The 27,276-nt window shown below is 40.0% G+C and overlaps 2 protein-coding genes across 2 annotated transcripts in view; both read right to left on the bottom strand.

Moving 5' to 3' along the window:
• LOC128695316 (ionotropic receptor 21a-like) overlaps window positions 1–12,231 on the bottom strand; it is a 30,928-nt gene extending 18,697 nt beyond the window's left edge. Inside the window, exons 1-5 of the mRNA XM_070095355.1 lie at window positions 12,132–12,231; window positions 9,354–9,478; window positions 9,063–9,263; window positions 8,508–8,624; window positions 1,466–1,698 (exon numbers count right to left, since the gene is read on the bottom strand). Coding sequence (XP_069951456.1) covers window positions 1,466–1,698; window positions 8,508–8,624; window positions 9,063–9,263; window positions 9,354–9,478; window positions 12,132–12,231 — 776 coding nt within the window. The remainder of the gene's footprint in view (window positions 1–1,465; window positions 1,699–8,507; window positions 8,625–9,062; window positions 9,264–9,353; window positions 9,479–12,131) is intronic.
• Window positions 12,232–16,983: 4,752 nt separating this feature from the next.
• Window positions 16,984–26,986, bottom strand: LOC128695315 (ionotropic receptor 93a-like). The gene is made up of 10 exons (XM_070095354.1): window positions 26,741–26,986; window positions 24,681–24,797; window positions 24,245–24,477; window positions 23,483–23,608; window positions 23,135–23,321; window positions 20,298–20,534; window positions 19,856–20,106; window positions 18,926–19,063; window positions 18,280–18,466; window positions 16,984–17,238 (listed from the first exon to the last, which is right to left on the bottom strand). The coding sequence occupies exons 1-10, from the start codon at window positions 26,984–26,986 to the stop codon at window positions 16,984–16,986; spliced, it is 1,977 nt and encodes a 658-aa protein (XP_069951455.1).
• Between the last annotated feature and the right edge of the window lie 290 nt (window positions 26,987–27,276).

The following is a 27,276-nucleotide window of genomic DNA, read 5'->3' as shown; positions in this document are numbered from 1 at the left end:
AATTTCATCAGTAGTTGTAGTAGTAGTAGAAGAAGAAGAGGTAGTAGTAGTGGTAGTGGTAGAAGTGGGAAATAAGGAGGACGAGCCAGTCAAATACAAAGGAAGGGGAGCACTGCAAGAGAGCTAGATGCCCACAGAGGGAGAGCTAGCGCACAGAGGTGCGTGAAAGGGAAGTGGTGAAATAAATGAAGAAGGAACAGAAACACGAGAAAGGAGAGAGAAAGACAACCCAGAGGAGAAAAGGAAAGAGGAAAGGGGAAGAGGAAGAAGAAGAAAAAGAAAAAGAAAAAATGAGGATTCAGGTTAAGTCACGGGTGTTCTGAAGTTTGGAGCATTTTACAATGTAGTGGGAGAGGAAGGCATCTACAGAGACGAAGCCAGGGCTAAGGTTCATACAAGGAAAGTTGTGTATTAGAGAGGATTCAACTAGACGGCGACTGTTCGAGTTGGAAGTAGGGAAGACAGTTTTAGCAGAAGACCAGTCAATAGGATGGCTATGATCTCTGACGTGACAGAAAAGAGCATTGTTAGTGTCGGCAAGCCTAACACTATTTTTGTGCTCCCTAAGTCTGTCAGAAAGAGATCGACCAGTTTCTCCGAAGTATTGAAGAGGACAGGAGGAGAGATCATAGCCATCCTATTGACTGGTCTTCTGCTAAAACTGTCTTCCCTACTTCCAACTCGAACAGTCGCCGTCTAGTTGAATCCTCTCTAATACACAACTTTCCTTGTATGAACCTTAGCCCTGGCTTCGTCTCTGTAGATGCCTTCCTCTCCCACTACATTGTAAATTGCTCCAAACTTCAGAACACCCGTGACTTAACCTGAATCCTCATTTTTTCTTTTTCTTTTTCTTCTTCTTCCTCTTCCCCTTTCCTCTTTCCTTTTCTCCTCTGGGTTGTCTTTCTCTCTCCTGTCTCGTGTTTCTGTTCCTTCTTCATTTATTTCACCACTTCCCTTTCGCGCACCTCTGTGTGCTAGCTCTCCCTCTGTGGGCATCTAGCTCTCTTGCAGTGCTCCCCTTCCTTTGTATTTGACTGGCTCGTCCTCCTTATTTCCCACTTCTACCACTACCACTACTACTACCTCTTCTTCTTCTACTACTACTACAACTACTGATGAAATTAAGACACATGTGCGGCGTCTGGTTGTCTTTGTTGTGGACGTTTCGCCATCCAGTGGCTGGCTGGATGGCGAAACGTCTATGATGGGGATGCCCGGGTGTTGTGCATGTGTCTTAATTTCATCTTGTCGGTATTATATACAACTCTTGTACTACTACTACTACTACTACCACCACCTCTTCCTGCCTATATATAGCCGTCCTGCTCCACCTCTGGTTAGTGTGACTTTGTCAATGGTCCAAGTCGGACCGAAACGTCGTCGTAAGCTTCTCTCTTTTATGTGCGGGTTATTTGTGTATCGTTCCAGTCACGGTATTGTGCCTTTTTTGTTATTTACATACCTGGGTATACTCAACTTCTCGTTTAAAATTACCAACATCGCATTCATCATGGAGAATGTCCAGTGGGCGCTCAGGAGTTGCTGCAACTGCGGGAGGGGCAGGCGGGTGACGGCAAGGAGCCTCGTTGACCACACCAGGAGGCGGCCCTTGAGGGAACACTCAGCAAAGGTGGTGAGGAAGTCTGCGTTGTCACTCACTACCACCACCGTCACGCACCACGACACGTGCCGCAGCTGTTGATGTCACCATGGAAGTCGTTATATCAGTGATCTACCTGCGTCCATAATATATTCAAACAGTGACTCGCTGACTGCGAGGGAAAAGTTCAATAGATAGGAGTAGCGAGGGAGTATATAGTAACAATAGTTTCATTGCCAGTTACTTGTTAAGGTAGGGTAAGTCCAGCTCCCGCTATTCCCCCCCTTTCCCCCCCCCGAAAGGTGACGTGTGGGGCTCCTGCCAAACAATAATCACTCGACTCAGAGTTCCCAGCACTACTCTTGGAATGACAGAATGGGTCACCTGCCAACCAACGAGTAGAATTGAAGGAGACGGACTATCGTCCTGAGACGTCCCATGTTTTATCTACTTGCCTGTGCACATGTATGAAGAATCAGGACGTAACCCCTCATCATTGCAGCGGTAAAGAACCTGATTTCCTGTCATCTGGATAGATTATTTACGGCTATAAGAACGAGCCGGTGGGTTGTCACCAACACATGCGACCCCCCCACATCATCAGCAACGGCTACGATTTCAACAACACGCAGTGTCACCAACACCAGACACCCAAGTTTTGTATATATATCTTAGCGTTGAATTCAGATATCATTTATATTTTTCATTTTTCATTTTCTTTAATGTAGGATCAATATTTCTTATTTAAGTGTTTTATATTTTATATTTTCTAAATAATAAAGTGTTTATGTTTGTCGGTTTTTGTTCTTTTTCTATGCATTAATTTTCCTGAGGAGGAGCCAGCCTTAGTAATACTGACTGAAGTTGTTACAGGGCTGAGTAAGCCTTCACAAGTGGCGACCTTGCCAGGATCAATTCGACTGAATCAAGATTCAACTCCATCTCGAATCTACCATTGGAACTTCAACGCCGCATACCAGAGATGGTTACCACCAGCCATGAGTAATTCTCTATGGTAGTACTACAGTACAGGTATTTAAAAGATTTGGTGATTGTTATAGTCTCAATTTATTGTAAGTCAAGTCAGGCAGGATACAATAGTTAATTCTGCCACCTTTCTTTCGAGCTTGAAACACTTTGGAGGATTAGACTCTAGGGACTCGAGATTTTCCAGTGACAATTTATTTCATTGAGCTCTTTATTATATCAAGGGAGCTGTCGTAGGACACTCTTGATTTGTTGGTGAGAAGATTGGATGGTCAAGGGACTCCATTCTACTTACTGTTTGCTCGGAGCCGGCATAGAACCCTTCGTTTTCATTAATACATTTTGTTTAACTGAAGTAGGGATCGAGCCCTCTGGTTTATTTACGTTTGAGCGGAGCAGGAATTGAACCCTCTGTCTTCTTTGATACCCATTTCATTTTCCCCTGGTAGTTTAAGTTATTCTTGCAAATATGGAGGAATACCAGTTTTGGATGAATGCTGGAAGTAAGTTAGGAATAACAGGGAAAAATTTAGAATCTTTCATTAGTGCTAAAATCCAGGAAAGAATTGAAAAGGAGAGAGAGAGAATCGAAAGAGAAGAGGAAAAGGAGAGATTGAGGATCGAAAGAGAAGAGGAAAAGGAGAGATTGAGAATCGAAAGAGAAGAGAAAAAGGAGAAAGAGAACCTTGAAAGACAGGACAAAAAGGAGAGAAAATTGAAAGAGAAAGCCAAGAAAGACAGTTAGAAAGAGAGCGCGAAGACAAAAAAGAGCGTGATAGACTTGATTGTGAGGAGAGAGCTAGAGTACGTGAGGAACAAGTTAAATTAAGAGAACTTGAGGAAAGAGCAAAGGATAGAGAAGTTGAGGAAAAAGCTAAAGAACTTGAGTTAAGAGAGAGAGAAAAAGATCGCGAGCTCAAAAAAGCTCGCCTTGAATTAGAGAATGCAAAGTTAACTTTTACACAACAACAATTAGAGGAAGGAGTAATTGAACATCATGCAGCTAGTGCACATATTCCAACACCTAATTTACCTCCCTTCACAGAGGGTGAAGACATTACTTCATACATTATCAGGTTTGAAAATACCGCTACCCTCTGTGAATGGCCTGCTGACACCTGGGCTACCAGATTAGGAATGTTATTTTCTGGTACAGCTCTGAATATCTATGCAACTTTGTCGCAGGATATCATATGTAATTATAACCTACTGAAGAAGGCGATCCTTAAAGCATATCAAAAAACCACAAATTCTTACAGGAAAGATTTCAGGTATGCCACCTTACAGCTTGGCCAGAACTTTCAGCAGTTACAGGTAACACTCTTTCGTTTGTTCGACTTTTGGATAGAGAGTTCAGGAATTGATCACAGTTATGAATCTCTTAGAGACTTCATGGTTGCTGACCAGTTCCTGGCAGCTCTTCCCCACCAGATAAGAGCATTCATCAGAGAACGTAACCTGATTAAAGCTGAGGAAGTTGCTGAGGCCGCTGACTTGTATGCTGGGGCTCACAATTCATATAAAGACCTAAAGGGATCGAACCATAAGGGCAAGGGTTCATCAGACCTTAAGAAATCAAAGCCTCTAGTGGAAAGTAAAATGACTTCTTTTATTCCTGTTTGTCATTTGTCCAAAAAGTTGGAAGATGTTTTGAAGACTGTAATGACCAAGCACACTTCTGTTCAGGAACAGTTAATGGACTTAATGTATCTACCATTTTACGAGACACTGGATGCACATGTATAGTCATTTCTGATAAGCTGTTCCCTAACCTTAAAGAAACTCATTCCTCTGCTATACTTTCAGACTACTTGGGCCGTACGGACACTTTTCCTACCATCCGTTGTTACATTAGGTCTAAATGGTTCACAGGTTGGTCTGAAGCCGTACTAGCTCCCATCACTTCTTGCTCCGTACTAATAGGTAATGTAAAAGGTGCCATCCTTTCTTCTTAGGTTGACCTTTCATCACCAAAGATGGACATAAGCTTTTCAGATCCTCTTCCTGTAGTGTCAGAGAAGCCTCTCGAAAGTTCAGATGAGACAATGTCTCTTGAGATTCATGTGGGATTAAAAACCAGTGATGCTACTCTCGAAAGCGAGGTAGTAGGATCACCGGTTCACTTGTTAGATGAAAGTGAAGATATCACCTCCGATACTATAAATGTCTTGACTAGGGCTCAGACCAAAGCCCAGGCTTCTCCTACTGTCCATCCTTTGATTTTCCCTGACTTCAAGCCTTTAGATATATCAAAGGACTCTTTCGTCAATTTACAACGTGATTGCCCTTCTCTTCAGAATTGCCATAATGCAGCTAAACAAAATCAAGTTATTCAAAGGAAAAACTTTTCAAATAAATTTGAATATAAAAAGGTATCTTGTACAAGTCAGTATTCAAATTAAATTCAGATGAGATGGAACAACTAAGATGGAATAGTCTAAGTCAATGCAGAGAGACTGTTCTTAAAATGGCTCATGACCTGCCCGTGGCCGGACATTTCTCGCATCGTAAAGCCTTAAATAAAATTAGGGAAACCTATTTTTGGCCAAAAATGTCCTCAGATGTCACTACCTATTGTAGATCGTGTAACGTTTGCCAACTGTCATCCTCCCGAGGTACCAGACGAGTACCTATGGTCAAAATGCCAGTCTTTACGGTACCCTTTGAAAGAGTAGCTATTGACATCGTTGGTCCTTTATCTCCACTTTCATCTGGGGGACATAGATATATATTAACCTTAGTTGATTATGCTTCAAGTTTCCCTGAAGCCGTACCCTTAAAGACCATAACTACTACAGAGGTGGCTGATGCACTTTTGTCCATCTTCTCCAGAGTGGGCATCCATAGAAAAATTTTGTCTGACCGTGGGACACAATTCACATCTGACTTAATGCAACATCTCTACCAACTTCTGGGAGTGAAGCCTCTCTTCACCACACCCTATCATCCCAGCTGTAATGGGAGGATTGAGAGCCAGCATTCGATTCTCAAGTCCATTTTAAGGAAACTTTGCTCCCTTAAACCTAAGGAGTGGCATCATTACCTACCCTGTGCTTTGTTTGCCATGAGGGAAGTTCCCAGTGGCTCTTTGGGATTTTCACCTTTTGAACTTCTCTATGGTAGACAGGCCAGAGGTCCATTGTCCATCCTTCATGACTTATGGACTAATGAGGAGGTAAATGCTGAGGTTCAGTCTTCTTTCCAGTTTCTCCTTGACCTTAGATCCAAACTTAAGGAGACCTCTGACATAGTTTCGAAAAACTTAAGCTTGTCAATGGACCAGTACAAAACCTATTTTGATTCCAAAAGTCAGAGGAGAAGTTTTAAAGTAGGGGACGAAGTTCTTGTACTTTTGCCTATCAAGTCAAATAAATTATTAGTAGCATGGAAAGGTCCATATAAAGTATTAAAAATTTGTGGGAAAGTTGATTACCTCATAGAAGTCAAGGGGAAATCTAAGCTGTATCATATCAACATCCTTAAGAAATATTACCGAAGAAATTCGGTTAACTGCCTTAATAACTTTGACTTAGTTTTTCCACACGAACTTGATAAGACAACTGAAGAATGTAAAGTGTGCGTAATTGACACCTCTAACTTAGACTATGACGGAGAACTACATGACTTGGTGACTCTTGACCACTCGGGCGCAACAAACATTAATATTAATGAATCTTTGGATGACCATAAGAGACATGAACTACTTCAATGTGTGAGTCTTTACTGATATTCCAGGTGTTACCTTCACGGTAGTCCATGAGATTGACTTAGTGACGGACAGTCCTATCAAACGAAAATTATACCCAGTTCCAGTTCACCTTAGGGATGCATTTGACCGAGAGGTAGACAAATTATTAAAACTAAAGATCATTGAACCTTCAGTATCTGCATATTGCTCACCAGTAGTCATGGTTAAGGAGGATAATTCATATAGACTTGCTATTGACTTTAGAGGCCTTAATGCTATAACTCGGTGGGATGCTGAGCCTATGCCCTTAATAGATAGCGATTTACACAAATTTTATGACGCTTCCTTCTTTTCAGAGATTGATATTGCGCAGGCATATCATCAAGTAATGTTAGATCCTTCTTCTAAGCAGTACACCGCTTTTCCTACACACCAAGGACTGATGCAGTATAGAACTATGCCCTTCGGTTTGGTAACTGCCTGTGCTACCTACATGAGACTGATGAGAAAGGTCTTGGGTAATATGCCAAATGTTTCAGTTTATTTTGATAACATTTACGTAATGACATCCACGTGGGGCGAACATATTCAAACATTAACATCAGTTTTGCGTAGGTTACGCTCACATGGCCTCACTGCCAAGCCGAAGAAATGCTTCCTTGGGTATAACAAGATTAAATATCTTGGACTGATACTTTCTAATAACTCTCCGCAGCCTCTCCCCAGTAAGATCAAGGCTTTATTAGAATTTAAATTCCCCAAAACCAAGAAGCTCATGCAAGCTCTCTTGGTTCTGTAAACTTTTATGCACGGTTTATCCCGAACCTTACTGATCTTACAGGCATTTTATCCGACTTCCTTAAAAAGTCTGTGAAGGAACCTCTTGAACTTTCCGACGTTGCTCGGGAATAGTTTAATGAGATTAAAAATATCTTCTCGAAAGACCCTATACTTAAGATTCCAGATATTAATAAAACATTTTGTTTAAGAACTGATGCCTCCAATACTGGCTTAGGTGCGGTGTTACTACAATACCATGATGGTACTCCCTTCCCTGTATGCTTCCTAAGCCGAAAACTCCTTCCCACAGAAACGAGATACTCCACCATAGAAAAGGAATGTTTGGCTATTGTGTGGGGTATCTCCAAGCTTAAATTTTATCTACTGGGAAAAGAATTCATTTTAGAAACGGATCACAAACCTTTGATATACCTAGAAACTTTTAAGGGAACCAACAGTCGCCTCTTGAGGTGGACATTGGCTCTCCAAGCTTTTAAGTTCCATATTGTGTATATCAATGGTTCATCCAATTATTTCTCTGACTGGTTAAGTCATGACAGTCAGTAGAAGATTTGTTGTCTTACGCGACTTCCACGTGTTAGAACTTTTTACTCGCCTATTCTTATACTCCTTGACTATAAGTCTTGGTATGGGGGAGTGTGAGGGAAAAGTTCAATAGGTAGGGTAAGTCCAGCTCCCGCTATTCCCCCCCTTTTTCCCCCTCCCCGAAAGTGATAGTTTGATTGCCGGCTGCTTGTTAAGGTAGGGTCAGTCTAGCTACCGCTATCCCTTCCCCTCCCTCTTCCCCCCCTCCCGAAAGGTGATGTGTGGGGCTCCGGCCAAACAGTAATCACTCGACTCAGAGTTCCCAGCACTACTCTTGGAATGACAGAATGGGTCACCTGCCAACCAACGAGTAGAATTGAAGGAGACGGACTATCGTCCTGAGACGTCCCATGTTTTATCTACTTGTCTGTGCACATATATGAAGAATGAGGACGTAACCCCTCATCATTGCAGCGGTAAAGAACCTGATTTCCTGTCATCTGGATAGATTATTGACGGCTATAAGAACGAGCCGGTGGGTTGTCACCAGCACCTGCGACCCCCCCCCCCCCACCACATCATTAGCAACGGCTACGATTTCAACAACACGCAGTGTCACCAACACCAGACACCCAAGTTTTATATATATATTAGCGTTGAATTCAGGTATCATTTATATTTTTCATTTTTCATTTTCTTTAATGTAGGATCAATATTTCATATTTAAGTGTTTTATATTTTATATTTTCTAAATAATAAAGTGTTTATGTTTGTCGGTTTTTGTTCTTTTTCTATGCATTAATTTTCCTGATGAGGAGCCAGCCTTAGTAATACTGACTGAAGTTGTTACAGGGCTGAGTAAGCCTTCACACTGACCTTAATAGTAATGTGAGAGGGACTTACCTGCTTTGCCTTGGCGATCACATATGAGAGTTGTGCCTGCATTACATTAGCATCCTGGCTCTCATTTGCCACCTGGAACACTGCCACTCCCCAGGAAGCCCACAGCGGATCGAACCCCTGGATTATACAGGGCAAATGTGATTTAACAATTTTTACTCACAATTATACATTTTCTCGATCACATCCAGTCTCCCTCAACCAGACATGCAGTCTACTAAAAGTGTGACTTCTCTCAATAGTATTAATTACACATATTACTATATATTTCATATTCTTTCTGAAAGTAAAATACTTTCAGAAAGAATATGAAAATTTCTACTGACTAGGGTCGTTCACGTCTGGAATCATATGAAAACCCACTCAGGAAAGATTGCGGTCATTTGACCGCTGCCACCCACTGATTTTCTGGTCCACCTCGTAAAACATTAAGAATCACAGCTTACTAAGTGATGGTAGGTTTTCCATCCAATATTAAATAGATTATGGATCATTACACAAAATGTCCAGGGACGCACATCTCAGCTGACGATTCCCGTGTTGAGGTCTTGAATTTGCCTCTGCCACTGCATCTACCTCTGCCTCTGCATCTACCTCTGCATCTACCTTTGCATCTACCTCTGCCTCTGCATCTACCTTTGCATCTACCTCTGCCTCTGCATCTACCTTTGCATCTACCTCTGCCTCTGCATCTACCTTTGCATCTACCTCTGCATCTACCTTTGCATCTACCTCTACCTCTGCATCTTGTAGCGCCCACTGGTAAAATATAAGACTTAAACTTGAAATAAATTTTGTTTACATCTTTCACGTTTATAATTCAGTTCATATTATATTTTCGAGACTTACGATGAAATCGGCTGAGGGTAAGTTCTTGGCATCATGGATGACAATACCAGAGCAGCGTGGCTGGATGGCAGCTTCGAGTACAACTGCAGCTGACCAGTAAGGACTCAGAGGCTTCCCATGTTCTCCTGAATACATTAAAAATGAAATTATATATATATAATTATATATATATATATATATATATATATATATATATATATATATATATATATATATATATATATATATATATATATATATATATATATATTTATATATATATATATATGCAATAAGATCACAGTAAACAGGTGATTTCAGAATATGCAAAACAACCACTCTGAAAGAATAGAGAAATTCCAAGCGCTTTCGTGACTACTCACATTATCAAGGAACTATCTCCTACTAGTTCCTTGATAATGTGAGTAGTCACGAAAGCGCTTGGAATTTCTCTATTCTTTCAGAGTGGTTGTTTTGCGCATTATTTTTTTTTTATTATCACACTGGCCGACTCCCACCAAGGCAGGGTGGCCCGAAAAAGAAAAACTTTCACCATCATTCACTCCATCACTGTCTTGCCAGAAGGGTGCTTTACACTACAGTTTTTAAACTGCAACATTAACACCCCTCCTTCAGAGTGCAGGCACTGTACTTCCCATCTCCAGGACTCAAGTCCGGCCTGCCGGTTTCCCTGAATCCCTTCATAAATGTTACTTTGCTCACACTCCAACAGCACGTCAAGTATTAAAAACCATTTGTCTCCATTCACTCCTATCAAACACGCTCATGCATGCCTCCTGGAAGTCCAAGCCCCTCGCACACAAAACCTCCTTTACCCCCTCCCTCCAACCTTTCCTAGGCCGACCCCTACCCCGCCTTCCTTCCACTACAGACTGATACACTCTTGAAGTCATTCTGTTTCGCTCCATTCTCTCTACATGTCCGAACCACCTCAACAACCCTTCCTCAGCCCTCTGGACAACAGTTTTGGTAATCCCGCACCTCCTCCTAACTTCCAAACTACGAATTCTCTGCATTATATTCACACCACACATTGCCCTCAGACATGACATCTCCACTGCCTCCAGCCTTCTCCTCGCTGCAACATTCATCACCCACGCTTCACACCCATATAAGAGCGTTGGTAAAACTATACTCTCATACATTCCCCTCTTTGCCTCCAAGGACAAAGTTCTTTGTCTCCACAGACTCCTAAGTGCACCACTCACTCTTTTTCCCTCATCAATTCTATGATTCACCTCATCTTTCATAGACCCATCCGCTGACACGTCCACTCCCAAATATCTGAATACGTTCACCTCCTCCATACTCTCTCCCTCCAATCTGATATTCAATCTTTCATCACCTAATCTTTTTGTTATCCTCATAACCTTACTCTTTCCTGTATTCACCTTTAATTTTCTTCTTTTGCACACCCTACCAAATTCATCCACCAATCTCTGCAACTTCTCTTCAGAATCTCCCAAGAGCACAGTGTCATCAGCAAAGAGCAGCTGTGACAACTCCCACTTTGTGTGTGATTCTTTATCTTTTAACTCCACGCCTCTTGCCAAGACCCTCGCATTTACTTCTCTTACAACCCCATCTATAAATATATTAAACAACCACGGTGACATCACACATCCTTGTCTAAGGCCTACTTTTACTGGGAAAAAATTTCCCTCTTTCCTACATACTCTAACTTGAGCCTCACTATCCTCGTAAAAACTCTTCACTGCTTTCAGTAACCTACCTCCTACACCATACACTTGCAACGTCTGCCACATTGCCCCCCTATCCACCCTGTCATACGCCTTTTCCAAATCCATAAATGCCACAAAGACCTCTTTAGCCTTATCTAAATACTGTTCACTTATATGTTTCACTGTAAACACCTGGTCCACACACCCCCTACCTTTCCTAAAGCCTCCTTGTTCATCTGCTATCCTATTCTCCGTCTTACTCTTAATTCTTTCAATTATAACTCTACCATACACTTTACCAGGTACACTCAACAGACTTATCCCCCTATAATTTTTGCACTCTCTTTTATCCCCTTTGCCTTTATACAAAGGAACTATGCATGCTCTCTGCCAATCCCTAGGTACCTTACCCTCTTCCATACATTTATTAAATAATTGCACCAACCACTCCAAAACTATATCCCCACCTGCTTTTAACATTTCTATCTTTATCCCATCAATCCCGGCTGCCTTACCCCCTTTCATTTTGCCTACTGCCTCACGAACTTCCCCCACATTCACAACTGGCTCTTCCTCACTCCTACAAGATGTTATTCCTCCTTGCCCTATACACGAAATCACAGCTTCCCTATCTTCATCAACATTTAACAATTCTTCAAAATATTCCCTCCATCTTCCCAATACCTCTAACTCTCCATTTAATAACTCTCCTCTCCTATTTTTAACTGACAAATCCATTTGTTCTCTAGGCTTTCTTAACTTGTTAATCGCACTCCAAAACTTTTTCTTATATATATATATATATATATATATATATATATATATATATATATCTATATATATATATATATATATATATATATATATATATATATATATATATATATATATATATATATATATATATATATATATATATATAATACATTATTTATGATAAAGTTGAAAGTGTTCTTAGTGGTGGAGGGAAGTTATTATTAAGTTTTTTTTTTATCTTGCATTAATCTTTTTGTTTAAAGGGAGATGATTTTCAGCTTCCTTGCATGATTAATGACATCAAATAATTTTAATTACCTACCAGGTGTAATCAACTAACCTTCATGGAGACTCAGTATACCTCCAGCTACGAGACTGGTGTGTAACACTGTATGAGTCAACACTGTTGCCACAACACTCACAATCAAGGGTTGCGTCATCCTTCTTTTTTACCTTCTGCAACATACGACCAGACGCAAGTAAATTGGTCACCATTACTGTTCATAATTTTTTGATTCTCTTTACATATACATTTCACTATTTCTCCAGTAAAAGAACCGAGAAGAAAATAGAAATAAAACTCCCAATTCCTTCAAGATGGCACATTAGAACAAAGCCTAAAATTAATACAAAACACTAAAACATCGGTTTTGAAAGTTTAATGAGAAAATGATTAATTCTCTTGTCTCAAAAAACCAATAACCGAAAATAAACAAGCACAAATTTGAAGCTGTTCAAAACTTGCAGTATCCAATTATCTGTGTTGAAGGCTTGAAGCCAGTTCAATGAGCGACTCAGAAATTATCACATACAAACTATTACGGGCACAGGCGTAGCCTAGTGGCCTGCACACATGGTTATAGCACGATAACCAGGATAGAAATTGCGAACGAGCAAAAGTCAGTGGAGAATATTTACTTACATATTTCCCTCACCAAACAGAAAGCAATAATATGTACAATATTTACAGAGGATATGTACAGAAAGGCAATTTTGCAAGCAAGTGACTCGGTAAAAACCGCTTTCGACCAGACCTGGGGGTAAGTGTGCCAAAGTTGATTGACGAGTGTACCACATCGCTTCACAGCTTTGGTGGGTTTACTTATCACTGGCTGCATTGAACCAAGGTGTTAGCATAACGAGGGGCCACGCTCATTTATCCTCTTAGCATCTGGTTTGCTGGTCGGGAAGACACACCTACCAGCACGGATTTCAACAATTCCAAATTTTGTGAACTAATTTAGTTTATTGACAAATTTGCCCAAAACGAACTAAAACTAATGGGTACTATCTCGGCCGTAAGATGCATCTACCATTAAATATTACAACCATTAAGAAAAGGCAGAGTCGAATACATTTAGACCCTAGTGGGTTTAGCGCTTCTTTTTGATCATAATAATAGTCGAAACATTTAATGCTCTTTAACTGGAATAAAAATTGCACTATTTTACTCACACAATTGGCAGATTTGCGCCTATAAAGAAATTTCACTCTTATCCTTAGACAAATTAGAGGCTTCTTTTGCAAACGTTTAAAACCAGACATCAAAGGGATTTTGGAAGATTTTGGAGCCATTCCAGGATGCAGGGAGTGAGTTCAATAACTTCTGGTCATAGGGCATCTGCACATGCCCATGACTTCCATGAATCTTGTAATAGTTATCGTACATAAACCTTGACAATTTCAAGCCGATCAGATGAGGCATTCTCGTGTTATGAGCGAAATAAGAACGAAGAGTTGAAAGAAACCAAAGAAAAAGTCAGATAACTACTTATAACTCCCCCTTTAAGGATTTCTATTCATTGACTATTAATAAAAATAATAGACATTATTAATAAAATTAATATTTTACAATTACTTTATTATAGTTATTATTAATTTCATTATCATTGCCAAATCACTGAATTATAAATTGTATTTATAAACATGGCCATTATAATTAATTTATTAAACATGTAATTTAACGTGTTTGGAAATAAAACATTTTTACAATAAACATTTTATTGTCAATTGCAAGAGCTTATTCTAGTTGGATATTCAATAATCACCTTTACTGTGAAGTATGTGAAGGAGCTTTTATGTGAATGAATAGCTGTGTGTGTTTGTATTTTGTGTGAATGTGTTAGTGTGTTTTGTTAGAGTCGCCGGTATAATTGCCCTGCCCGAGCCTTTTCCAAGAGGTGTCCCGGCCTTGGCTCCCTATCGAGGGAGTGTCTCAGATCAATGCCTGCCATGGGAGGAGGTACAAGTACCTTCTCGTCTTCTGGGGCCAGCTGTCCCCAGGCCTAGCACCGTTCCCCACCCACACGGTGCTCAGAGGGAGAAGCTAGACACCTTGGGCTGCTACAACACCCCCCTCCCCCATCATTGGGCTCGAAGGTGTGGCAGCTGTATAGCAGCAGACCATGTCAGGAGGTGCAAAGGCAGCAAGCACTACAGGATCCTTTTCGAGCCACACCCCAGCTTTGGGCATTAAACCCGAGCGCTGGGGAAGCTCAAGAATGCCTCTTGCTATGAGTGTTGCTGCTGCTGCTTCACTTGTCCATTGCACTCTTCTGTGTCTGGTTAGTGTGTATGTTTGAATGCGTTTGTGCACGTTTGACTATTAAACAAGTCATCTGCAATAGGAACTTATGTTTGTAAAGTGAAGAAAAAATTTGTTACCAAGGGAATGTAGTTCTTGAATCTACTGTTAAAGAATAATTCGATACTTTCTAGACCCCCTCTTTACAAACATCAACAACAAAAATAAAAATGGTGAAGGTTTTACTCTGACCAATTTCAGTTGTAAACAGAATAGCTGTAGGCACATCCTGTTGTCGAGACGAAATCTTAACTAGGATTTCCCGTTAAGTAAAGCTAATTAAGATAAATTAAAATTTCATGGTGACTATATCTTGTATTGCAAACATTTGTAAACTAATGTTTATGTTCTGCGATTATTTTTTTCCTCCATTTAATAAGTATGATCGACGAATTTAAATTCGCACTCGTAAAGCCACACACAATTCAAAGAGGAATGATAGGAAGCAAGTCACTTTAGCTATGTTGTGGGCCTGAGATTGATAATTTTCCCAGACGAAGTAGTTTGCTAATGCTGGTTTACAGTTAATGTTTAGACTTTCCAGGCAGCAAAGAGAATGTCGTCGCGGGCTGTGTGTGGTAATCCGTAGCACTGCCAGTGTCACCGTCTCAACAGTTAAGGAGACAACCAACACGTTGGGCCGCCCGTCTCTCCACTGTGCCTTCCCTCTCATACCGTCTGATCCACCTGTACACTGTACTGAGACTGACCCCCATCTGCAGAGAAATTTCTTTGGCTGGTAATCCATACATCCACATCCACACAATTTTGGAGCGGTAAGCTGTCATCAAATGATGATTTTGGAATCGTCTCTCCATTAAGGCGGCTGTCAAATAGGATTATAAAGTATAAAAGTCACGCTATATGTAAATTCTTTATATTATCTCTTCACATGCGTTATATACTGTTATGTGATCTCTCAGTCAAATAACAGTGCATCTTAGATCCATTTTCTATGGACAGGTACCATTTAGACAAGAATCGTTGACAGAATTAATTTTATTTTAGTCAGTGTTAAGTCCATAGGGTTTACAGGTGATTCGGAATAAACAATAAAAGAATCCCTTTAAAATGTGACAGAGATAGGGAAAGTAATTGGGATTTAACTACCATACACTGTAGCTGTATTGCATATATTATTACTTTGGCTGTCTACCACTAAAATTCGGTGATCCAAAGAAAGGAAATATTAATCTTTCTTTTTCAGTACGTATCTTGCTAGAAAAGCAGACATCACCGTTCAAATGACACTGAATCACAGTATTCCCACCTCGTCCTCAAGTGCAGGATAGAAGTCCAGATAACCGGTTTCCCCTGAGTCTCTGTATTGTTCATCCCAAGAACACGTCAAATTCTAAAAATCATTTACTTAACTCTAACACGTTCACACACGTCAAATACATACAATATATGCAATATATGTATTATCTCGACTAAGCTTAAAAACAAGCTTACCTTACTCACAGAACAAAGTATCCCAAGACTTTCCTTTGACAACACCACCAGTCTACTGACATCCAAAAGCCCGGCTCGCAGATGTATAAGGAGGAGGACACGGCGACGCGCAGAAGCCGCTCCTCACTACTGACTTAATGATGAAACCGAAGTCTGGCTAAACTCAAGAACAGATATTTACAATCTCACATTTTGCCTATATGTTCTTGCACTCTGGCGGGTTTAAGAAGATTCTTCACTTCTGTGATTCATTTGAAGTGTGATGTTCGCAAGCTTTTATGAAGGTAGCTACTGAATGAATGATGGTGAATGTTTCCTTCTTCAGGTCACCCTTTCTTAGAAGGTAACATGTTACGATATATTTATTATTATTAAAAATCAATGCTGATAAGAAACATTTTTGTTGGTAAAACACAGGTCCTCTTCAGCATTAGGTTGAGTCGTTATTATTATATTAAAGGTGGAAAGCGTTGAAACCTGTGGGTTATACAGTGTCTAGGAGAATAGGGCGCAATCAATTTGTAGCAAAGGAGAGCAGGCCTAATTCTTTGTATCAAGAGTCCCTTAATAATATAGAGGAACCTCCCTTGAGGGGAGCATTAAGTTGAAAAGGATCCAAACTCAAAGTAAAATACTTTTCGATCTAGATAGAGGCCCCTTCTTCAGGTACGTAAATGATAGCCCAATTGTATCAGTGACCGCTGGCTTATTAGTGTTGTGGGCTTAGTGGTCTGACTGCTGAAGTAATGGGGAACTCTTGCGGACATGAGAGACATGCTCAAAGCAGCACATTACAATATATCATTGCAGCCGGCCTAGCCGTCTATAGCACCACACTCAAAGATGATGGACTACGTATGTTATCATGGAAGGCTATGCCTGACACTGTGTTAATCAGTTATCACTAAACTGTGGTTCACAAAGACTCGATATTCTTGGCCAATGTATGAAATTTCAGAGCATTATCTTTCATTACTGTGTTATTAATCCGTATCAACAACTTAGCCATTAAAATAGTTGTTTATTCTTACTGTGACTATTTCTTACTTTTAATCCTCAACCAGAAATCCATTTTTTCAATTTCTCTTTTAAAAGTTTACTCTAAATCCCATCTCTACGATTTAGATAAAAAAAATATTGAAGTTTCATTGCATTAAGCAGTTCCTTTCTTGTATAACTGTAACAATAACTCTGTGATAAACACAATCATAGATGAAGATAGGCCCATGGCGACGATCATTAAGGGACCTTGCATGTGGAGGAGTGTAAGAGCCTGGTTCCCGCTGGTGTCTGGTGCACTCTGGGCAGCCACTACCAGTCTTGTCTCTAGCTCCTTACGCTGTCTCCTGCGACTGTCATCCTTGGCTATCAGAATCATGTCATTAATCCATTTCTCGTATAATCCTGCCTGAAAAAAATACTTTTCTTTGCATACCGTATCTAGTAACTTATTTAACATTGGTTATGAGAGAGAGAGATAGATAGATAGATAGATAGATAGATAGATAGAGAGAGAGAGAGAGAGAGAGAGAGAGAGAGAGAGAGAGAGTATATACACAATTATTAATCTAATATTCCCATCTTTTTATGACATTTGAAGAAGTATATCAGTGATTCCAACACATGCAGTGTCAGGGTTATGACCAGCTTACGGGGATAATATTAGGATCAAGTCTTATTCTGAGTTGATTGATAATTTATTCCTTAAAATGTCTAATATTTTTAGGTTATGTAAATTAGGTGGTCTTATTTTGCCGAGATGGTAAGAAACGTAAGGTAACCTAAGTAAACATAAGAACATAAGAAAGGAGGATCACTGCAGCAGGCTTCTTGGCCCATACTAGGCAGGTTCTTTACAATCCTTCCCATTAACAAAATATTTGCCCAACCCAATTTGAAATGCTACCCAAGAAATAAGTTTTGATGATTCTATTTACACATTATGCGAGTCCCACTCAAATCCAACCCCTCTCACTCATGTATTTATCCAACCTAAATTTGAAACTACCCAACGTTTTAGCTTCAATAACCCTACTAGGCAGACTGTTCCACTCATCAACTACCCTATTTCTAAACCAATACTTTCCTATATCCTTTCGAAATATAAACTTATCCAATTTGAATCCATTATTGTGGGTTTTCTCTTGGAGAGATATCCTCAAGACCTTATCTGTATCACTTTTATTAATACCCATCTTCCACCTATACACATCGATCATGTGTCCCCTCATTCTTCGTCTAACAAATGAATGCAATTTAAGGGTCTTCAATCTTTCTTCATAAGGAAGATTTCTAATGCTATGTATTAATTTAGTCATCCTACGCTGAATGTTTTCTAAAGAATTTATGTCCATTCTGTAATATGGAGACCAGAACTGAGCTGCATAATCTAGGTGAGGCCTTATTAATGATATATAAAGCTGTAATATAACCGCTCTACTCATCTTACCTCAACAATAGACATCATTAATTTGTCGAATTGAGGCTTGTAAGGAGCGTCGTGAGGTATGGGCCAGGCGTTTGGCCCAGGAGCGATGCCCTCTCTGCCGATGTAAAGCTGGGTGCTGCCGTCCACCAGTGTGAAGTTGTCAGCGATCACCTGCTGCAGGTATTGCCGCCCGTCGATATAGGCCTGCCTACACCAGAGCACAGAATTCTGACTACTTCATTTCACTTAAAATAAAAATATTAATAGTAATATTAATATAATTTAAGATTGGGAATATTAGTAGTAGTAGTAGAAACAACAACAATAAACACTAATAATAATTAATGAACATTAAAATGGTACAAAACACCGACAGATTGTTAGGTAAGACACATATGCAACAGTTAGGTATCTTTATTTTGAAACGTTTCGCCTACACAGTAGGCTTCTTCAGTCGAGTACAGAAAAGTTGATAGAAGCAGAAGATACTTGAAGACGATGTAATCAGTCCATCACCCTTAAAGTTTTGAGGTGGTCAGTCTGGAGAAGAGCATTGTTCCGTTGTCTGAAACAATAAAGATACCTAACTGTTGCATATGTGTCTTACCTAACAATAATAATTAAATAATAATACGCCGCCAGAAAAAATCAAGATATATGTACTTACTTCTTCTCCGCCGCTTGGCGTAATCCATCTGCTGAAAAAGCGACCAATTCCATGATGTTAGAGAGGGTCTGATACACTTCGGAATCTGACTGTTTAAAGAACTGTTTAAACTTTTCTCCGTAGGTTGGCATAGTTACCCTGTTGAGCGAAACATATGCGAGAATGATGGTGACGGAATTAATCCCAACACACTGTATAGGAGGTTCATATGTACGCTTGTATATATGTATGTTTGTGACTGAACTGATTTATGCTAGCAAACTAGCAATTAACTGAATTATGTATGTATGTATGTCTACGTATGTATTCACATATACATCTAATATAAGCACTGAAAATTACTGCAAATATTCTCAAATATTTATTCATTTACGTAACCCTTTGTATATACCGTATGGAAGAATATACTCAACTTGTTTAGCGAGTGCCTGGAACAATTAGCAGTCCAATGACAAGGAAGAGGTTTTGTCGACTCTTGTCGACAAAATCTTGTCGACAAAGTTTTGGTTGACAGGGTTTTGTAGATAAAGTTTTTTATACAAGAATTTGAAGATAAGATTGAATAAACAAGGATTTATTGCCTATTAAAGATGCTTGTCACTGACTGGTTCTTTCCTTTGCGTCTAACAGTCGCAGCCATTATTCATCTTTCAAGTTCTAATGGAAAATACTCATAAAATTAAATCTGGAATACCTTTTACAAGGTCATGGGGAACGGGAGTTATTTCTTGGGTGGCTTTAGGTAGAGATCGTTTTGATAAGGACCTGCCTCGTATGGGCCAGTAGGCCTTCTTCAGTGTTCCTACATTCTTATGTTCTTATATACTAGAAAACTTCTTTCCTCCAGTAAATCTATGTTTGGTGGCCAAACAGAAAATACAGGTGAAGATAAATGCATTTTTATAATTATCACATAAAGATTATAATTACTTGTCAACAACTTTGACGAGCTGCTCCAGTGTCTCTGGTCTGGCAGGGTACTTGGGGAGGGTGAGAGCGGCTGTCAGGTTGCCCCTGTAGACGTTGCTCACGATGAAGGCGAACACCAGCCAAGTCACCAACAACAACCGACTCGAACTCCTCTCAGGTAGTTGCTTCTTAGTACCCTGTCCAAGCAGCGTTCCAACAGCTATTTCAGCTGAGTCTGCTATCGTTAATATGTCATCTTCCGGTCTGGAGATCTGAAATCAGAAGATTGTGTTCTTAAAATAACATGACGACTGTTTCCTTTTTGGGTTATACTATTTAATCACTAATTGAATTTTTACTTATTTAAAGAAGTGAGGTGGATCGAGATATCTAAATTCACTGCTATGTGAAGGGAATGGTAACAGTGAAATATAAACATAGCATCAGAATTACTGTTGCATACCATAAACAAACAGGGAGGCACCATAAGTAGGACCACGAAGATTGCCACCCACACCTCAGTTGTAAGAGGATCGACAAGACTTTCCCAGTTAGAAATGAACGAAGGTGTAGCCATTGCAAAGGAGATCGACCCCTGTATGTAGACATATGTAAAATCATAAAGAAGACAGCGTTGTGGAAGTACCTTGTGAGTAACAGCTGCCACGAAAGAAGTTCTTTCCATCACTAAGCTTGTAACCTGGGTAAAGATAAACATGAGTTTTTTTTAACATACTTTATAAATGAATATGTTGTATTTTACTGGAAAAAAATATACTTGTTTTAGATATAATCCTTCTTAAAACATTAAAATTATATTGTTATGAACACGACGATACTCGGGTGTTTTCACAGTTCTTGCTCAGGCAAGGAAGAGCCGAGCTTGGGCAGTCGCTAAGTGCATTTCATTCATTGTTGGCTTGGCTAGGCCTCGTCCAGCTAATGGTAGAGCTGGGTTTCCCTGTGAGTAGGCGATTAGTTGTTTGCGCGAGTTTTATTTAGCTCATGAGAGTGCAGGATTTGGCTTGCAAGCAGGAGATACACACAACACACAGAATTTTCTCTGTATACTCTGTCCAGTATGGTCACAGCAGCTTTGGCTCTTTCATACAGTATCCCTACGATCCCCGTTGGGGAAGGGAACCTTTACCTGTCTCCAAGTGTGTCTAATCTTCCTCGATGTCACATCGTGTGAAGATCAAACTTAATGATGCTGTCATCAACGATGTATCGAAGCCTGAACTTCGTCTGCCCTGAAAAGCTGTCTGCAGGTCAAGTTCTCGAGCATTGCATCACTCAAGGAAGCTTTCCTCGTCACCTTCACTGATGATGCGGAGGCTGACAAAGTGCTTACGCCACCAGCAATGAAGACTCTCGACAACCGTGACTTTGCCATCTCAACCTCTCCTTACATGAGAGCTAAACGGTCTGTGTTCCTGAAACGCCTAGATAAGCTCATCACCGTCATGTCCACCGAGGAACTCAAGTCGTGGATTGAAGACCAGAACAAATGGGCCAAGATTTACAGTGTAGTGAAGATCCCCAATGCATCTTCGATGCTCAAGATTACGTTTCTTGACGTATTCATGGCTACCAGAGCCCTGTCAGATGGCCTGGCTCTATCCTACTACTTCATCAACCCTCAACAAATTGAGCCTGAACGCTTCAAGCATATAACACCTTGTTGGACATGCTGCTCTTTCAGTCACTCAACCACCGAATGTCATATCAAGAATAGGAAGACCTGTTCCACCTGTGGGTCTGAAGAACATGACTTTCGTTCATGCACTTCTACTACTGCTCTTACCTGTATCAACTGTAAGTGTGACTATCATACTCTGGCAGCCATATGTCCTGTTCGTCAGGAGATCTTATCAAAGAAGATAAAAGAAGACCTTAAGAAGCCGAACACAAACTCCCCAACTTATGCTGCAATAGCAAAGCTCCAGACGACCATCACCAAGATCCTCCAAGCCACTCACCAGCCGCCACCACCTCCCATCTCCTCTTCACTACCCGACGGTGTTTCCATAAAAAACTATTATTGCATGATATTTGCTCACATGCAAAATGCAGCACAACCTGATTCCTTTAACAAGACTGTTAATGAACTCTTTGAATTGAACAACATGCCATCCTTCAACGTCCCAGAATGTCCTCCTTCAGCGGATATTCTGCAGATCACTCCAAAAATCGTCAGCTTCGTTGCACCTGAAGACTTGCAGGACATCCTCCTTGACGATGATAACTGTTCTCACCCAGAACCTACCAATGAGAGACCACCACCACCCCCTCACACCGCCATCACTACAACGGACCAATCACAGGTAGAATAGAAGGGCTTACAGGTAAGAACCCACTAGGGGTAAGAGGGAAAGTGGGGATAGGCAAAGAATAGGTGAGGTAGAGGAAATACTTAAGAAAAATGAAGAGTCAGGACTAAACCCTACAGCCTGGGCCGTTGCCTCGGCCCAGGCGGCACTCCTTCCACTGCCACTGCTGCTAGCCCTCCTGTAGCTGCATCAGCTCCTGATAATGAGATTGAATGCATCTATACGCCTGGTACCTGATTCTACACCACTGACCAATACAATGACACAATGCTTGCCCAAGAACTCTCCCAGCGACTCCAGGATGGGACTGTCAAGTTTGCCTGTGACTCCAAGCACGCCTCCACCATCGAACAAATACTCCAACGCATCAACCATTCTGCAAAAGGCACAACAACCCCGTTCATAGTGGACTACATCTCAAGACCGAAGTTCAGATCTCTCCGAAACGATCACTCGAATAACAAGCTTCCCACCGACCAATCACTGCGAAGCTGAGTTCTCCAGCTGGGGTGTGGCACTGCTCGACCCTGTCATGCCTACTTTCTCGACCCTTCCTGTTTGCTACTACGCAGTCTTATCAGCTGCCCTGGCATCGTCAGCTGCTCAACGCTGGCATGCCCCTTACGACACTTCCCTTCCTGGGAGCCAAGTACCGGCGATCTTTATACTTCTCATCTACGTCTCATCTTCATACTTCTCATCTACTGCGCCAAAGTGGTTGGGCCACTACCTTTATTACCCCACCTCTCCTTCACCCTCCCACCCTTTTTCCATGTTTCCATCCTAACCCATCCTTCCTCCTTCCCCATCACACCAAAGTTCTGGACATAGTCGTCGTCGCTTGCAAGCAGCTGCGGTCTGCAAATCTGATTAATCCCATATAGTTTAAAAACCTAGTGACAGATGGTTAAATACCTGATCCTAGATGGTTACAAATCCGGTAACGGGGGTAGGAGGGGTTACAAACCTGGTCCCAGGTGGCTACAGGTAGAACGTTAATGGTAAAATTTAGAGCTCCAGCAATGGCACGTAGTAATATGACGTCGCTGCCAGTGTAACTGGAGACACCAGAGTTATTACCACTTTGCTCCTCGGCTACACTCCAGAAAGGTTTATATGGCAAGGCTGTCACGTTCACTGAGGCTCTGTAGAAACTGAAAAAAAGATTTGATTTTGTTATGCAAATCATAGGAGAGAGTAAAAGACAGAAAGCAATATTATGTCAAATATGTCTTTTCCTCCATGTAACAATTTGACCAGAACACAAAGTTTCACATATTACAGAATACAGATTATATGTTGTATATTGATATACTTATTGAATTTTTCAGGGAAGAGGGGAAGATTAAGAAGGTGAAGACCACGAGCTTTACTCCATGCTCCAATCTCTACTATTTTGGCACCTGACACGCTGTACGGCAAGTTTACATACATGCTGAAACTTAAATTAGGATTAAATAATTGTATATAGCATATATTCATTGTCCCAGTTAGGATTAAGTCTTGTAATCAGTCTGATAATTTGGTAGTCGTCTTGGACGTTGTCTGAGTTGTTATCGTGAAGGAAAAAGTTTATTTGCCTTGTGCTTCTTGGCAGAGAACTCCTGGTGAAATGTGAAAGCAGATTTATTTTACTTTTATTCTATATTTCATCGCCGGGTTCTGGTTCTGCTGTTGGGAAGGACTGAGAGAGATGGGAAACATACCAGGTTATTGGAGCCAAAGAACTAACGCTCTCTGAAAGGAACATGAAACAGCATAGTACCGACGAGCTTCCCAATACGTTAACGACCTAAAGAACACGTCAAAGTCATAGAGAAGGAACAAAATAGTCATTCTTAACTGGCCACCATAAGAAATCCTTCGAATAAAGAATTGTTTAATAAGCGTAGAAAATTTAAAAATCTGGGTTTTGAAATATCTATTTTTGATGCTGCTGCCTTACAGTAAATAGGCTTTCAGAACAAAAAACCCGTGGATTAACATTTTTTTAGTTTCAAGAACAATCGAATTTTCCTAATGAATTTATTATAGGTAAAGATTTTCTGCATTATAACGCTGATGAAAATATATTTACCTGTGTAAATTCGACTTTTCATTCAAAACCAGGAACACAGCATTCATCATGGAGAATGTCCAATGACTTCTCATGAGTTGCTGTAGCTGCAGGAGGGGCAGGCGGGTGACGGCGAGAAGCCTTGTTGACCACACCAGGAGGCGGCCCTCAAGGGAACACTCAGCGAAGTCTGTGAGGAAGGTTATGTCATCACTCACCACCACCACTGTCACGCAGCCAGACACTTGCCGCAACTGTCGATGGTGACATCTTAAATGTTCCTTGGTCTTAGTGACAGTAACTTACCCAACTCAAAAGTAATGTGAAGATGGCATAACAGCCTCAGTAGTAATGTGAGAAAGATGTAACCACCTCACTAATAATGTGATTGACATACCTGCCTCAGCAGTAATGTGAAAGTGACGTATTTGCCTCAGTAGTAACATAACACACATACCCTCTGAGCCTTGGTAACCGCAAGTGAAATTTCTGTCTGAGTCAAGTTAGCATCCCGGCTGTCTACTGTCACCTCAAATAGTGCTACGCCCCAGGCAGCCCATTCCTGGCCGAAGTCCTGAAATATATAATATAAATATGATGTGACTTTTATTCTCTCACCCTCCCCCTTTACAATTGTGATATACTGGACAGCCTAAACGCTAAATCTGAAAAGGATTTTAAAAATTCCTCAATGCTCCCTTCCTTTAAACGGGAATGTTTAAATTTCATATTCTTTGCTTAGTTTTTATTGCACTATTGTTATTCTAAATAATTATATTTTATCGTTTTTGTCTATAATTATCTAATATTAAAAAAAATATTAAGTTGAGAATATTTACGAGACTTACAATGAAATCAGTTGATGGTAAGTTCTTGGCGTCGTGGATGAGGATGCTGGAGCAGCGAGGTTGGAAGTCAGCTTCAAGTACAACCCCAACAGACCAGTAGGAGCTCAAAAGCTTATTGTATTTTCCTGAAACTACGTAGCATAATGTTAGAAGTAGGTATTCTTGAAACTGGAATTTTGTTATAATATTTTCCTGATTCATTCGTCCAAAGATTTTCTTTTAACAAATTTTATGGCGTTAACTGGGTGAAAACCAGTTATGGACTTTTCATATATTTAAATCTTGACACCTCTGAATATATCAGGTGCAGTTAACTAACCTGGAGGTTAGGTTAGGTAAGGTTTGTCAAGAAACAGGACAAGTGTTTCCTGATGCGGGTCTTAGTCAAATGATGACCCGCCACTGAGGCTTTTGGTCATCTGACCGAGGCCTTCCGCTGGCTTATCGGTCCACCCCTTTAAAAATTATGGTCATAGTTATAACCATTTTTTTTGTTCAAACTAACCTGGAGAAACGTGGAGAGTACCTCCAGCCACGAGGCCGATATGTAGCACTGCATGCAGCAACAGTGCTACCAGCCCAGTCACTGCCCCTAGTTGGAACATCGTGCTATTTCACTTTCTTCACTGCCAATTAAAATCATTGAATATTTATAAGAAATCTAATAAATAAATATAAGAAACATTGATAACTTTGGAGTTAATGAACAGGAAGACAAGAGAGCAAGAATAAGGTGTATCATTGGATATAACACAGACATGGTTAAACTTACACCACACTACACACACACACACACACACACACATAATAATAATAATAATAATAATAATAATAATAATAATAATAAAAATAATAATAATAATAATAATAATAATAATAATAATAATAATAATAATAATAATAATAATAACAGTAATAATAATAATGCAATAATAATAGTTAAAATTAAAAATATAATAACTATCATTAAATTTTCAAAATTTTTAATTTTATTATTGTGTGTGCCACTTTAGGTTATAATAAACAACTACAATTTCACAATAAACATTTTATTATCATTTTCTTAGTGTATTGAAGCTGAACTTTCATTTATTGAATAAATGTGGTGCAGTCCGAATGACTAAGAATAATTATGTTTTACTGTTTTCGTATAAATATTCTTGTGCGTATATTTGAGTGTGTTTACGTGTGTTGGCGTCGTGCATTTGACCAATTTCTTGTTCAATTTGCATTTGTGAAGTGAAGAAAACATCCATTACAAAAAAATTGTATTCCTTAACTCTATTTGGAGGAAATTGGATTTCAAAATATCAATACAGTTATAAAATAGTGAAGCTTTTGTTCTAGTCAATTGTAAATTTAAACAGAATATTTGTAGCTGTTGCCGTCACATCATGGAACCTTATTGATAAATCAGTGGATTTGTCGTTAAGCTAAATCAGTTTTAGTTTATTTTCACTTGTAAGTTTATGTATTGGAAATTTTTTTTATGATTTATGATTTTTTTTGAGTTTTAGCAGGTACGTTCGACAAGTTCAGTTTTTTTTTTATATAAAACCGCACTCAATCAACAGAGAAAGGAAACCAATTAAGTCATCTTAGGGTGAGAATCCTGCAGTGATGGTTGGTGCCTTAGCCTTAACGCTATCTTTTCAAGCGGGAGTAGTACTAATGTTGGATTATAGAAAGTCTGAAGGTAATCTGTGCCACAAGCAGAAGTCATCGCGATCTGTGTGTGAGAGTCTGAAGCACTACTTGTGTCGCCTTCGCTAGAAGTGGGAAGGTACCCATTATGGAAGGTCCGTCTCTCCACCGCGTCTTCCCTCTGCCACCGTCGGATCCACCTGTACACTGTACCACGGTTGACTCCAATCTTCTGAGAGATATCTTTGGCTGATAGGCCACATACCCACATCCATACGATTCTGGCACGGTTAGCGGCACCCAGATGATGATTTATGTATCTTTTCTCCATTAAGGTGGCTGTCAAATAGAATCATAATGTATAAACCCTGTGCCCAATTTAAATAATTTATGTTGGTTATTAGGTATATATCTAATACCACTTTTAGTCTCTTAGGTAAGCTTTAAGACATGATTATGACAGAATTTATTTTTGTAATGGGTTTGATTCAATAAATACTTAAATTATTCTTAAAAATATAGATTAAAGTTAAAGATTAAGACTAATCATTTATAATGTAC

This window comes from Cherax quadricarinatus, chromosome 50 (genome assembly GCF_038502225.1).
Source record: "Cherax quadricarinatus isolate ZL_2023a chromosome 50, ASM3850222v1, whole genome shotgun sequence".
Lineage (NCBI taxonomy): Eukaryota > Metazoa > Arthropoda > Malacostraca > Decapoda > Parastacidae > Cherax > Cherax quadricarinatus.
The sequence above is the reverse complement of the archived record's forward strand: the minus strand, read 5'-3'. Positions and strand labels throughout refer to the sequence as shown.

Coding starts and splice junctions, on each gene's coding strand:
- LOC128695315 (XM_070095354.1), bottom strand. CDS start 26,986: ATGTGGGTATGTGGCCTATCAGCCAAAGATATCTCTCAGAAGATTGGA. Junction 20,535..23,134: donor CTGTAGCCACCTGGGACCAG/GTTTGTAACCCC, acceptor ATCTTTACCCAG/GTTACAAGCTTAGTGATGGA. Junction 18,467..18,925: donor CGCCAAGCGGCGGAGAAGAA/GTAAGTACATAT, acceptor GCTCTGGTGTAG/GCAGGCCTATATCGACGGGC.